The sequence below is a fragment of the Zeugodacus cucurbitae genome, chromosome Y, assembly GCF_028554725.1.
Source record: "Zeugodacus cucurbitae isolate PBARC_wt_2022May chromosome Y, idZeuCucr1.2, whole genome shotgun sequence".
Lineage (NCBI taxonomy): Eukaryota > Metazoa > Arthropoda > Insecta > Diptera > Tephritidae > Zeugodacus > Zeugodacus cucurbitae.
Window position 1 is genome coordinate 2,615,412 of NC_071673.1, and position 12,008 is coordinate 2,627,419.

General features: G+C 35.1%; 2 protein-coding genes across 2 annotated transcripts in view; both read right to left on the minus strand.

The window, feature by feature from the left end:
* LOC128923437 (uncharacterized) overlaps positions 1–12,008 on the minus strand; it is a 489,012-nt gene that overhangs the window by 292,897 nt on the left and 184,107 nt on the right. The window lies entirely within an intron of this gene.
* LOC128923475 (protein PFF0380w-like) overlaps positions 1–12,008 on the minus strand; it is a 40,813-nt gene that overhangs the window by 13,580 nt on the left and 15,225 nt on the right. Inside the window, exons 6-9 of the mRNA XM_054235741.1 lie at positions 6,165–6,344; positions 5,939–6,108; positions 5,729–5,879; positions 515–635 (exon numbers count right to left, since the gene is read on the minus strand). Of these exons, the coding sequence (XP_054091716.1) occupies positions 515–635; positions 5,729–5,879; positions 5,939–6,108; positions 6,165–6,344 (622 nt within the window). The remainder of the gene's footprint in view (positions 1–514; positions 636–5,728; positions 5,880–5,938; positions 6,109–6,164; positions 6,345–12,008) is intronic.

Here is a 12,008-nt window from a genome sequence, read left to right on the forward strand (position 1 = left end):
GTACCTAAAAGAAACGACTCTAGAAAGTTTTCTTGATATAGCTTAATTAGTTTGCGAGATATGTACAAAAAACATAGTAGTGGGCGGGGCCACGCCCAATTCCCCAAAAAAATTACATCCACATATGCCCCTTCCTAGAACAATCTTTTGTACCAAAATTTCGGTTATCGACATTTTGTGGGCGTGGCAGTGGTCCGATTACGCACATTTTCGAACTTAACCTTCTTATGGTGCCAAGTTTCATCAAGATATCTTAATTTTTACTCAAGTTACAGCTTGCAAAGACGGACGGACAGACAGACATTCGGATTTGAACTCCACTCTTCACCCTGATCACTTTGGTATATATAACCCTATATCAGACTCGTTTAGTTTTAGGTGTTACAAACAACCGTTATGTGAACAAAACTATAATACTCTCTTTAGCAACTTTTGTTGCGAGAGTATAAAAATATCTAGCATGTTGTAAAATTTGGTGTTCAAATCGTCAATTTTAGCCTGCAAAGATTTGCACCTTTTACAAGTTTTGTTATTGCTATTGCTGTTGGGGAAGTTGGTATTATTATTGGTTTTGAGATAGTTGTTAGTATTGCTGCTGCCGCTATAGTTGTTTTCGGAATGAATTTGCGAATCATCTATAGAATTATTTTAAAAATTACTTAAAAAATTACTCACAAAATATTATTTCATTCTCTTTGAAGTCAAATTGTCTTATCTGATTTGTTTGTTGCTGAGTCATTTTCATATATGTAAATATTTGGTTTTTTTTTATATTTGTTTTGTTTTTTGTTATCTATTAAAAAGTGCAGCTATTTAATAGAGGCATTCGCCCCTATTCCCGTTGTCGTTATCGTTTTAAAACGACTTATTTTAAAACGACCTATTTGGCATTCCTGTTGGCGTTAACGACATTTATCGAAAATATATTGAGATTCCCCAATTTGCAACGACTATAGAAACGACATAGAGACAGGCGTTTTTTGTCGTTGCTATAATTGTGAGCGTCATAGAAACGACGCGGTTGTTTGAAGTAATATTTAAAGTGAAGATGAAAATTCCAAATCGGAACGGATAAATCCTTTAAATTTCGATTTCTTGGGTGGGATATTTTTTTTTCTCAAAAAAAAAAAAAAAAACTAAATCCATTCCACCGCTTTCTCGCGTCGGAAATTATTGGCATTAATAAAATTGCATTTTTATATCTAAGAGTATATTTAAGATATGAAAGGTCTAAAAATTCAAAACGAAGAAAAAAATAGTACTCCAACAAGACGAGGAGTTAATAAACACATACCCATGTCTCCTTTGGCTGGACCACTAGGTAGAGTAGTCGGATTAGCCAGAAGCAAGGAGCATGAGGACTGCTTTAAAAATTTGTCTCGTTACATAAGAAAGAAATTTTTATATGGGAAAAGAGCGCCTTAAAGTATACTATATAAAATATGTAGACAAATTTCGATAACTTATCTTAGGCGTTACGATATACTTCAAGAATACCAATTTAGGAACGAAACCACGATAAGAACGACAACGACTTAGAAACGACTATTAAAACGACAACGACAACGGGAATAGGGCCGAATATTAGAAATTTTTGTGAAGAAGGAAGCAACATCAATTTATATGCTACATCATCTGCTTTAAATTTTTCAATTTCTATTTTGCTTTCATTGAAAAAAAATTCTGAAATTTCATTTATATTTGCCAATTGTTGAAGAATTTGTGTCGGTTTCCTGACATTTTTTTTAAATTAATTGCAAATGATTTTCAAAATCATATGCTGAAAATGTGTAAAGACAACCCAATTCTTCAACACAGTCGCAAATATGGAGTAAACCATGGACGTTGTACGATACAGACTCCCGGCCAAATATAACTGCAAAATTGTCAACAAACAATTGTAACATAGCTGTACTCAAATTTTGTAAATAATTAGATGCATAAGAAAGAAGCAGAAATTCATAATAATTTCATTTCGTGCACGTGGTCTTTTAACAATAAGATTCCAGTGTAAAGCAGAAATTGTCGAAACTCTGTTGCTTTCCAATGGTGAATTTCTTTGAAACTCCTTGGCAATCTAACAAACTCTTTTGGAATATATTTCCTTATCAACTCAAATTGGGATGACATTTGTTTTTGGCTACTTTTGCTCATTTTGTACTTTGATTTTTTTTTTCAATAAGGCAATCAACATTTTCTTAGTAACACCCATGTCAATCAAATGCATTGGATCCAATGGCACTTGACTGATCATATTTAAAAATATTTTTCATTTCATTTAAAATTTTCAAAAGTGCACGCAGATTTTATAAGACATTCTTGCATCTAATTGCCATTTCCTAATTTTTTAAAGAAATGTTCTTGCTTTCGGAATTTCGTCATGAATTTCACAATTAAAACTGTCTTCAATTGTGTTTTCAAGAATGGCGTCATGACGCTATTCTACCGCGTCATTTGGATTTTCGCTACCACTTAAAAACATATTCATCACGCTTCCTCTTCACTAATCTTCTCATGTGCCTTTTAGAATAACTCATTTTTTATTGATTATTTTAATTAATTTATATATTATAGCAATTACACTTAAATTTTTATAAATTTTTGTTCAACACTCACAATTCAAAACGACACGTGTTCACTTGCAGCCTTTGTTCTTTTTTGTGCTCATTAACATATCAAGTGAATATACGAGTATTTAGTCGTCATTCGGCAAAGCAAAACTTCATGCCACCATCTAGTCACATTGGTCTAGATAAAAAGTAGATTTTTCTATCTATCTTTATACCACTGATTTTGTGTTATAGGACCAATGCTTTTTGCATGGTACTGACAAACTTTATTTACACACACAATCGAACATATATTGAAAATTAAATATTTTTATGAAAATACACACATATATACACACACGCATAAATGAATATACAAATGGGTGAATATGTATGAAAAATCGCTAGAAAACTACGACAAACCACAAACTAACGTATAAATACTCAAATTAATGTATTCACATCCAATACTAAGGGCTCCCACACAAAATCACCAATTCTCTAAATATTAAAAGACACACAAACCGCATAGAAAACGCAAACACGTCTGAACACTTCGAAACACTACAATCGAATGAGTAGATAGCCAATATTTAGTACCTGCCGACGACGGCCTTACCTCACGGTGCTCAAAAAAACAGCGGATCAAATCAATGCGATGATCAGCGCCCCGAATATGCAAAGCATTATTCGGTACCAATTGACGTGTGGAATGAACACACTAACCACCTTGGTAGGGTTCGAGGACTATCTAAAACCTCTGCCGTACTTTGGGTCCGGCACCCGGTTGCAATGCAATTCCACATTGAGTGAAAAAGATCACTCTCCCCGCATTCGGGTATTAAACCACAACCACCACGATACTCCCCGAGAGGCCAGTCCGCAAATTGTAGGTTGGAGCGAACTCCAAGGGCTCCTACTCCCCGTGGTACCAGAATTAAGTCTCCGGTCAGACCTCCTAGTTGAAACTACTACCAGTTGAGCTTCCATACTGCTATGGACTGGTGACCAGGGGTTCTCCCATTCTCTCATCCAATACACACACAGTACACACACCATTCACACAAAGAAACTATCTTTAGTTTCCAGCTAATTGTCTTCGCCGCTTAAACACCTCACGCTCAAACACACCAAATAACTCTAACCGTTCGGCATCCCAACTAGTGGAGATCACACCACTGACATCTAACCGTCCATCAGTCCAACTAATCCCCATACCCCCAAGGTCCCTAATGTCCGAGTACATCGAGCTTTCAGCAATAACATACATTCCATTCCATCAGAGAGGTGCCTCTGATGCAAAAAAGACTCAGACAGAATCTGAAATCTGGGTTTTCCCCAACAAACCCAACATCCCGAATGTACTCATAAGTCACACGACCGTTAGGACTATTATCCCAACGGTCCCTCCACTTGCTTCTAACCCTGTCATCTAGAAGCCTCTTGCTTCCTAGATATCCCAACCTCTAAACATCGTCAGAAATCCATTCATTCCGCAGCAATAACACACTCAAACCCCTCCTCAACCTGAAAGAAATAGCACGCTGTAAAACAATCAGGTCAAGAGGGGGCACTCCCAATAACACCTGCAACGCATCCGTAGAAACGGTGCGACATACAGGCAAGCATCATGCAACGCTGTATGGAGAGAAGTTTTCGACGACCCGAAACCATCGTAGCCAACTTCCACCATATAGCAGATCCATAAGTGGCACAGGCCACAAATAAACCTCGATATATGGAGCGAACAGCACTACGCCCGAGACACAATCACTCCGTAAAACGCGCTTGACACTACCAACAATCGCCTGCAGCCGCCGCTTCACATTCACTAAGTGTGGAGTAAAACACATTATTTCACTCATGGTCAAACCCAGATATTTGACTTGCGTCACATACCTGATGCCTACCCCATTCACACGGACAATCGGTGGACGCTGCGGCGACAGTCTATCCTTTAAGAGCATTGTCACCGTTTTATCCATCGATATGTCAACCCCCACACCCACACCCCAATTTGAACTCTAACTCGTTTGGTTTTGGGTGTTACAAACAACCGTTATGTGAACAAAACTATAATACTCTCTTTAGCAACTTTTGTTGATAGAGTATAAAACTACAATCAACTAAACGTATATAAACAAGCACTTGCCGCAATGTAAAAATTTTCAAAAGCCAGCTATGATATGCACACACAAACCAACAAATGAGAAAATATACATACAATCGTAAATATATTCAAACACTTGCGGTAATGTAAAAATATACAAAGCCAACTACAGAAAAAGTATATACGTACCCTGCAAAAAGTGAGTCCAGTCTTAGGCTGTATAAAAGACAGTCTTTCGTTGACTTACTACCGGACCAAGTCTAGACGAATCTCATGTAAAATCATAGGACCAATTTACACGGAGCATGTCCTAGGCTTGGTCTACCATTCTACCATTTATGCCGTCGACAGTCCAGACCAAAGATAGACGGTTTGGTCTATGCATAAAACAGTCAGATGCTAGACCAAGTAGACTGTACAAATAGTGCCTATTCTGGTCTATATATATTGCAGACCCAAGTAGATAGGTATTATGCAGTCCGATTGGTCTATGCATAAGACAGTCTCATTGTTAGACCAATCGACCTGCACAAAAGCTATTTACTTTGGTCTATGCATTTGACTGTCTTATGCATAGACCAATCGGACTGCATAATACTTATCTACTTTGGTCTGCAATATATATTTTTCTAAAAATGAAAATTGCTGCTTTTTTATTTTTGTTTTTTAAATTTTTGATTTTATTTATCACATTTCGTTTAATTTAAACATTTAAAGTCTTCTCTTCTTAAAACTAAGTATAATTTATAATAATGATTTCAAAAATAAAAAAAACAATTCCTCAGATAATGATTTCAAAAATTAAAAAAGAAATAATCACATATTCAGTAAAAAAAAATCTGTTTTTATACTAAAACTAGATAAAAAAAATGTCAATTTTAAGTATATTAGTTATTTCCGATTTTTAGTTTATTAACTGTGGTCAATCTATACAGCCTTTTTTTAACAATGTGGAGGCATTTCGATAGTTGCTTATCGGGCTTTTCTGATGTCGCCGACAATCCACCTGTTATTAAAAATAAAAGAAATTGAAGAATATATTTAAACAAAAATTAATTTATATACGTACTTATAATCGCATCATACAAGGAAGTATATTTTTTGAGGCCAATCATGCCATGGAAGCCGCCTACATTGACTTCGTTGCACATAGTTCTGGAGATAATTTCCTCAAAGTGCTTTTCAGGATCCCCCTTTAATAAGTGTTTTATTGCGTTAATCTGAAATGTTCATTCAAAATTATTAGTGGAATTTACAATAATTCAATTATTAAACTTACATATTCATTGATGTTCACCTCATTTATGGCGTTATTGACGCTTTCCATTTCTTCAATGGTTTTTATAGGGAAGAGTTTGCTCAAATTCCTCATATCTGCGTCTTTATTAGCAAGAACGCTTAATTGGGCGCCCTGCTTTGCCTGAACTTCCATCATTTTTTTAAGGTATTCTGGAAAATAATCATTTTTAAAATTATTTGCATCAAAATTTTATTTAAAAAAATACCTAGCATGTTGTCAAATTTGGTGTTCAAATCGTCAATTTTAGCCTCCAAAGATTTGCACCTTTCACAAGTTTTGTTATTGCTATTGCTGTTGGGAAAGTTGGTGTTATTATTGGTATTGAGATAGTTGTTGTTATTGCTGCTGCCGCTATAGTTGTTTTCGGAATGAATTTGCGAATCATCTATAGAATTATTTTAAAAATTATTAATCCGTTATGAAAAGTTAGAAACAAAATATACTCACAAAATATTATTTCATTCTCTTTGAAGTCTTATCTGATTTGGTTTTTGCTGAGTCATTTTCATATAAATATTTGGTTTTTTATACTCTCGAAACAAAAGTTGCTAAAGAGAGTATTATAGTTTTGTCCACATAACGGTTGTTTGTAAGTCCTAAAACTAAACGAGTTAGATATAGGGTTATATATACCAAAGTGATCAGGGTGACGAATAGAGTTCAAATCCGGATGTCTGTCTGTCCGTCCGTGCAAGCTGTGACTTGAGTAAAAATTGAGATATCTTAATGAAACTTGGAACACGTATTCCTTGGCGCCATAAGAAGGTTAAGTTCGAAAATGGGCGGAGTCGGACCACTGCCACAAAATGGCGATAACCAAAAACACATAAAGAGCTAAGACTAAGCCATCAATAAAGTTAATAAAATTTGGAACATAGGATCGCATTAGGAAGGGGCATATTTGGATGTAATTTTTTTGGAAAAGTGGGCGTGACCCCGCCCCCAAATAGGTTTTTTGTATATATCTTGCAAACCAATAAAGCTATATAAACCAAACTTTCTGCAGTCGTTTCTTTTAGCCGTTTCCTTATACAGTCCACAAATGAAAGAAATCGGATCATAACCACACCCACCTCACATACAAAGGTTAAGTTGAAAATGACTCAAAGTGCGTCAACTCACTAACGAGAAACGTCAGAAACACCAAATTTTACATAAGAAATGGCAGAAGGAAGCTGTACTGAGATTTTTTTACAAAATGGAAAATGGGCGTGTCATCGGCCACTTATGGGTCAAAAACCATATCTCAGGAACTACTCGACCGATTTCAATGAAACTTGGTTTGTAATAGTTTCCTTACATCCCAATGATATGTTGTGAAAATAGGCCAAATCGCTTCACAACCACGCCTACTTCCTATATACCAGAACTTTGAAGATAATCTGAATCGTTTACTTTACAATATATACAGTGAGCACTAGTGAAGATAACGGTGCAGAACTTTGCACAAATACTATGTTAATAGTGTGGCAGCCCCATTCTAAAAATCGCCGAAATCGGACCATAGGTTTTAAGGCCCCATATATCGAACACGAGGACTTCTGTGCTTCTAACCTAATATTATGGTTTCCAACTTTCAATGGACTTGATACAATATATATGACAAGTTAATTGATTCTAGTGGGTGTAATATATTAAATACAATGCTGAGCATAAATGGACCAAATAGCGTGTACTAATGCTTTATCTTGGGCATAAACGTGACTCACTTTGAATTATGTCATTATTTGTAAAAAATATTAATCAATTTCAAATGTGTCGTTTTTTCTGAAAAATGCAATATGAAAAATTTAATCTATATTTCACTAATATCGTTGTAATACAAAATATGTCGTTCAATCTTAAAAGGGAATAAAACCTTTTGACAATATGTGTTGTAACACAATATATAATAATATCAATAATGCTGGCACAACTAAGAAGTGTGAAATTAAGAATTATCTATCCTAAGATTATAAAATTAAATGTTACATGTTATCAACTAACAATTTTGTAATTAACTTATTTGTTAAAAACTTGAATATAACTCTCCTTGTAGTCGCGTTATTTATTTATTGCCAATTATTTGTTTATTATTAGCAAAGAGCTATCCACCAGTTTGTGGCGCTAAGTGCGCTATGTTACAGTAGATGGCGCTGCATTTCTTTCTAAATTTTCATGGATTTAGGCTGTCATAACAAAAGCTGCCACTTGCTAAAAACATTAAATGAAAATGCGTTGTTTGAAGTTTATATTATTTGTGGTAAAGTTATACGAATTTATGACTTGCAATATTCTAAATTTAAGAAAAAATCACATACAATCTGTGAAATAAATAAAGTTATGTACATATGTATGGTCAGACAAATAAGCAATGCTGCCACTCTTTTCCAGTAAATCTTCCTCGAATTTGGAGATTTCAGAGGAATTTAGGAAATCGCAGAGTTGATTTCTGCATGTATTTCCTAAATGCAAAAAAAAAATTCATTTATTTGCATTTAGGTATAGAATTTTGTATGGCTAATGCCCGGTTTCACAGTCCATACTTAAGTTGTGCCTAAATAAAATCTTAGCTAAGTATTGTTGCAAACTGAGTAGTCGTTTGCGTTTCACAGTCAATGCTTAATTTCTATAAAATTTTATTATGATATATGGCAACGTTATGGGCAACATATGTTTTACAAATGTCATTCATAAAAATATGTTTGATGAAAACAACAAAAGAACCCCAAATTTCATCACTAGCGAGTCGGAGCACCTATGGGAACTGAAGGAAAAGTATAAGCTGTTATTGAGTGCAAACGAACGGACACTTGCCCTACGCTACGAAAGATGTCGCTGAAAATTCAAAGCAAATTCAAAATAAAAATCAGCTGTTATTTAAGCATTGCTTAAGCCTCCCATTTTCAGTGCTTAAGCATAACCTAAGTATGAACTGTAAAACACTATTTTCCTGTTTTATCTTAAGCACAACATAAGTATGGAGTTAAATTTAGAGCTGTACCATCAGTAGATGGCGCTACTTGAGAATACATTTATTGACACTTATTTGTGATACTAACGGCTGACGTTGTAAGGTAATTGAATAAGTGCGCTGTATTAGGCTAGATGGCGCTATAGAAGCAGATGCTGTTATATTAAAAGTCCAAACGTTTATTTTAGCTAAAATGTATTAAACGTAAAACGTGTGTTTGAAATTTACCATTAAAACGTGTGTTTAAAATTTATCAGACTTGGCCACGCTTTGCTTTCTTTTTATTATTTAAAACTCTTTAAACGAATTAAATAAAAATAAGTATTATTAGCTTGCTTTTCATTTTATTTATTAAATCTTATTTTGAACTTTGAAGTAATATTTTCAATAAAATGCCACCAAAAAAATCGAACCTCAATAATGCACGGAATAGAGCTACACAACGCCAAAGAGTTCAAAGAGTTCAGCAGTCTGCACAACAAATCGCAGCAAGAAACTCAGCACAAAGAATCAGGACAGCAGAGAGTCGTGTACAAGAATCCCAAGAACAGCGTGATAGACGTCTACGACAACTGTTACCAGAACAAGAGCGGCGCGTGAACAACTCATAGTTACAGCACGATTACGAGATGTACAGAGACAGCGGACCAGCCGCTCATTAACACGTTCAACATTTGTTCGTCTTGCGTTCGAATATGAAGCAGATATTGATTACTCTGCGCATTCAAAAATTGCTGTCGGGAAAATGGATAAACTATGTCCATATTATCATGCATTAAAATTTCGCAATGAAACACCCGACATGTGTTGTGCATCAGGAAAAGTTCTGCTGCCACCTCTTCCCACTCCGCCGGGACCTTTAATATCGTTTCTTGCTGGCGATTCAGATAATTCAAAAATATTTTTGCGAAAGATACGCAAATTTAATTCTTGCTTCCAAATGACATCATTTGGGGCAACTAAAATTTGCGATCTCGCATCCGATGGACGTAATTTTAAACCTACATTTAAAATACAAGGTCAGGTGTACCATAAAATTGAGTCACTGATGCCAATGCCTGATGATAATCCAAAGTTTCTACAAATTTATTTTATGGGCAGTTGTGAAGAACGCGTGACAACTCGGGGCCAATATAACTTCCTTGAACAAGCAGAGGAAAGAGAAATTGTGATATTGTTGGAAAATTTTTTAGAAGCTCAGAATAAACTCATTCAATTGTTTAAAAGAGTATCACCACAATTGCTAAGTGACAACTATCAAATCGTCATCAAAGCCGACAAAGTTCCATCAGGAGAACATGCTGGAAGATTTAACGCGCAACTGTTGATGAGGTAGCTGTTATTATGGTTGGTGGTCCAGTTGAAAATAGAGCTATAAAAATTACACGGCGGGACAACACTATTAGTACGATTTCGGATCTACACCGTTCATATGACGCACTCCAATATCCATTAATATTTTGGCAAGGACAGGATGAATATCACCTTAACATCAAACAGTGTGGTCCAAATACTGGTAAATTTGACAATTAACTATTTAATTTCTTACATATGTATTGCTTTTAATTTCTTATTTAATTTCTTTATTATTCTTTTTAGGTAATACAAGAGATAAAAAAGTAAGTTTAATGAACTACTACGCAAGCCGATTGATGATTAGGAATAATCAGGATAACTATATTCTTCGATATCGTCAGCTATTCATCAATTCATTGTGGATATGTATGCCAAGATCGAAAGCGAACGCTTGCGATTCATTCGATACAACCAGCAGAAATTACGATCAGAAGAATATATTCACTTACGAGATGCTATTGTCGGAAACATCGATGGAAATTTAAACCCCAATGACATCGGTAATGCTTTAATTTTACCTTCAAGCTACATCGGTAGTCCACGGAACATGCAGGAATACACACAGGATGCGATGACTTACGTACGTAATTACGGTCCTCCAGATTTGTTTATAACTTTTACATGTAATCCGAATTGGGAGGATATACAAACGTTATTATTACCAGGACAACAAGCAATACATCGACATGATATAACTGCGCGTGTGTTCAAACAAAAACTGAAATCCTTAATTGATTTCATTTTTAAATATTCACCAATTGAGGTGAAAAGCATTTTGCTGTCAAACAGTTGTTTCAAAAGAAATGAATTCAAAATAAATACAAATTGATGTAAAATTTGTAAACAAATGAAATTGCGTATTTACAGTCGAAAGTTAAAAAACAAAAGAATTATAAAACAAGTAAGGAAGATATGGTTTTTGACCCATAAGTGGGCGGAACCACGCTCATTTAAAATTTTGTATACCATTTTGAGAGCAGCTCTTCTGTACCATCTTTACAATGAAATTTAAGGTTTCTGGTGGTTTTCCTTACTGAACTTACTGCATTTTTAATTATTTTCAATATAACCTTTGTATGGGAGGTGGGCGTGGTTATGACCCGATTTCTTTCATTTTTGGACTCTATAAGGTAGTACCTAAAAGAAACGACTCTAGAAAGTTTTCTTGATATAGCTTAATTAGTTTGCGAGATATGTACAAAAAACATAGTAGTGGGCGGGGCCACGCCCAATTCCCCAAAAAAATTACATCCACATATGCCCCTTCCTAGAACAATCTTTTGTACCAAAATTTCGGTTATCGACATTTTGTGGGCGTGGCAGTGGTCCGATTACGCACATTTTCGAACTTAACCTTCTTATGGTGCCAAGTTTCATCAAGATATCTTAATTTTTACTCAAGTTACAGCTTGCAAAGACGGACGGACAGACAGACATTCGGATTTGAACTCCACTCTTCACCCTGATCACTTTGGTATATATAACCCTATATCAGACTCGTTTAGTTTTAGGTGTTACAAACAACCGTTATGTGAACAAAACTATAATACTCTCTTTAGCAACTTTTGTTGCGAGAGTATAAAAATATCTAGCATGTTGTAAAATTTGGTGTTCAAATCGTCAATTTTAGCCTGCAAAGATTTGCACCTTTTACAAGTTTTGTTATTGCTATTGCTGTTGGGGAAGTTGGTATTATTATTGGTTTTGAGATAGTTGTTAGTATTGCTGCTGCCGCTATAG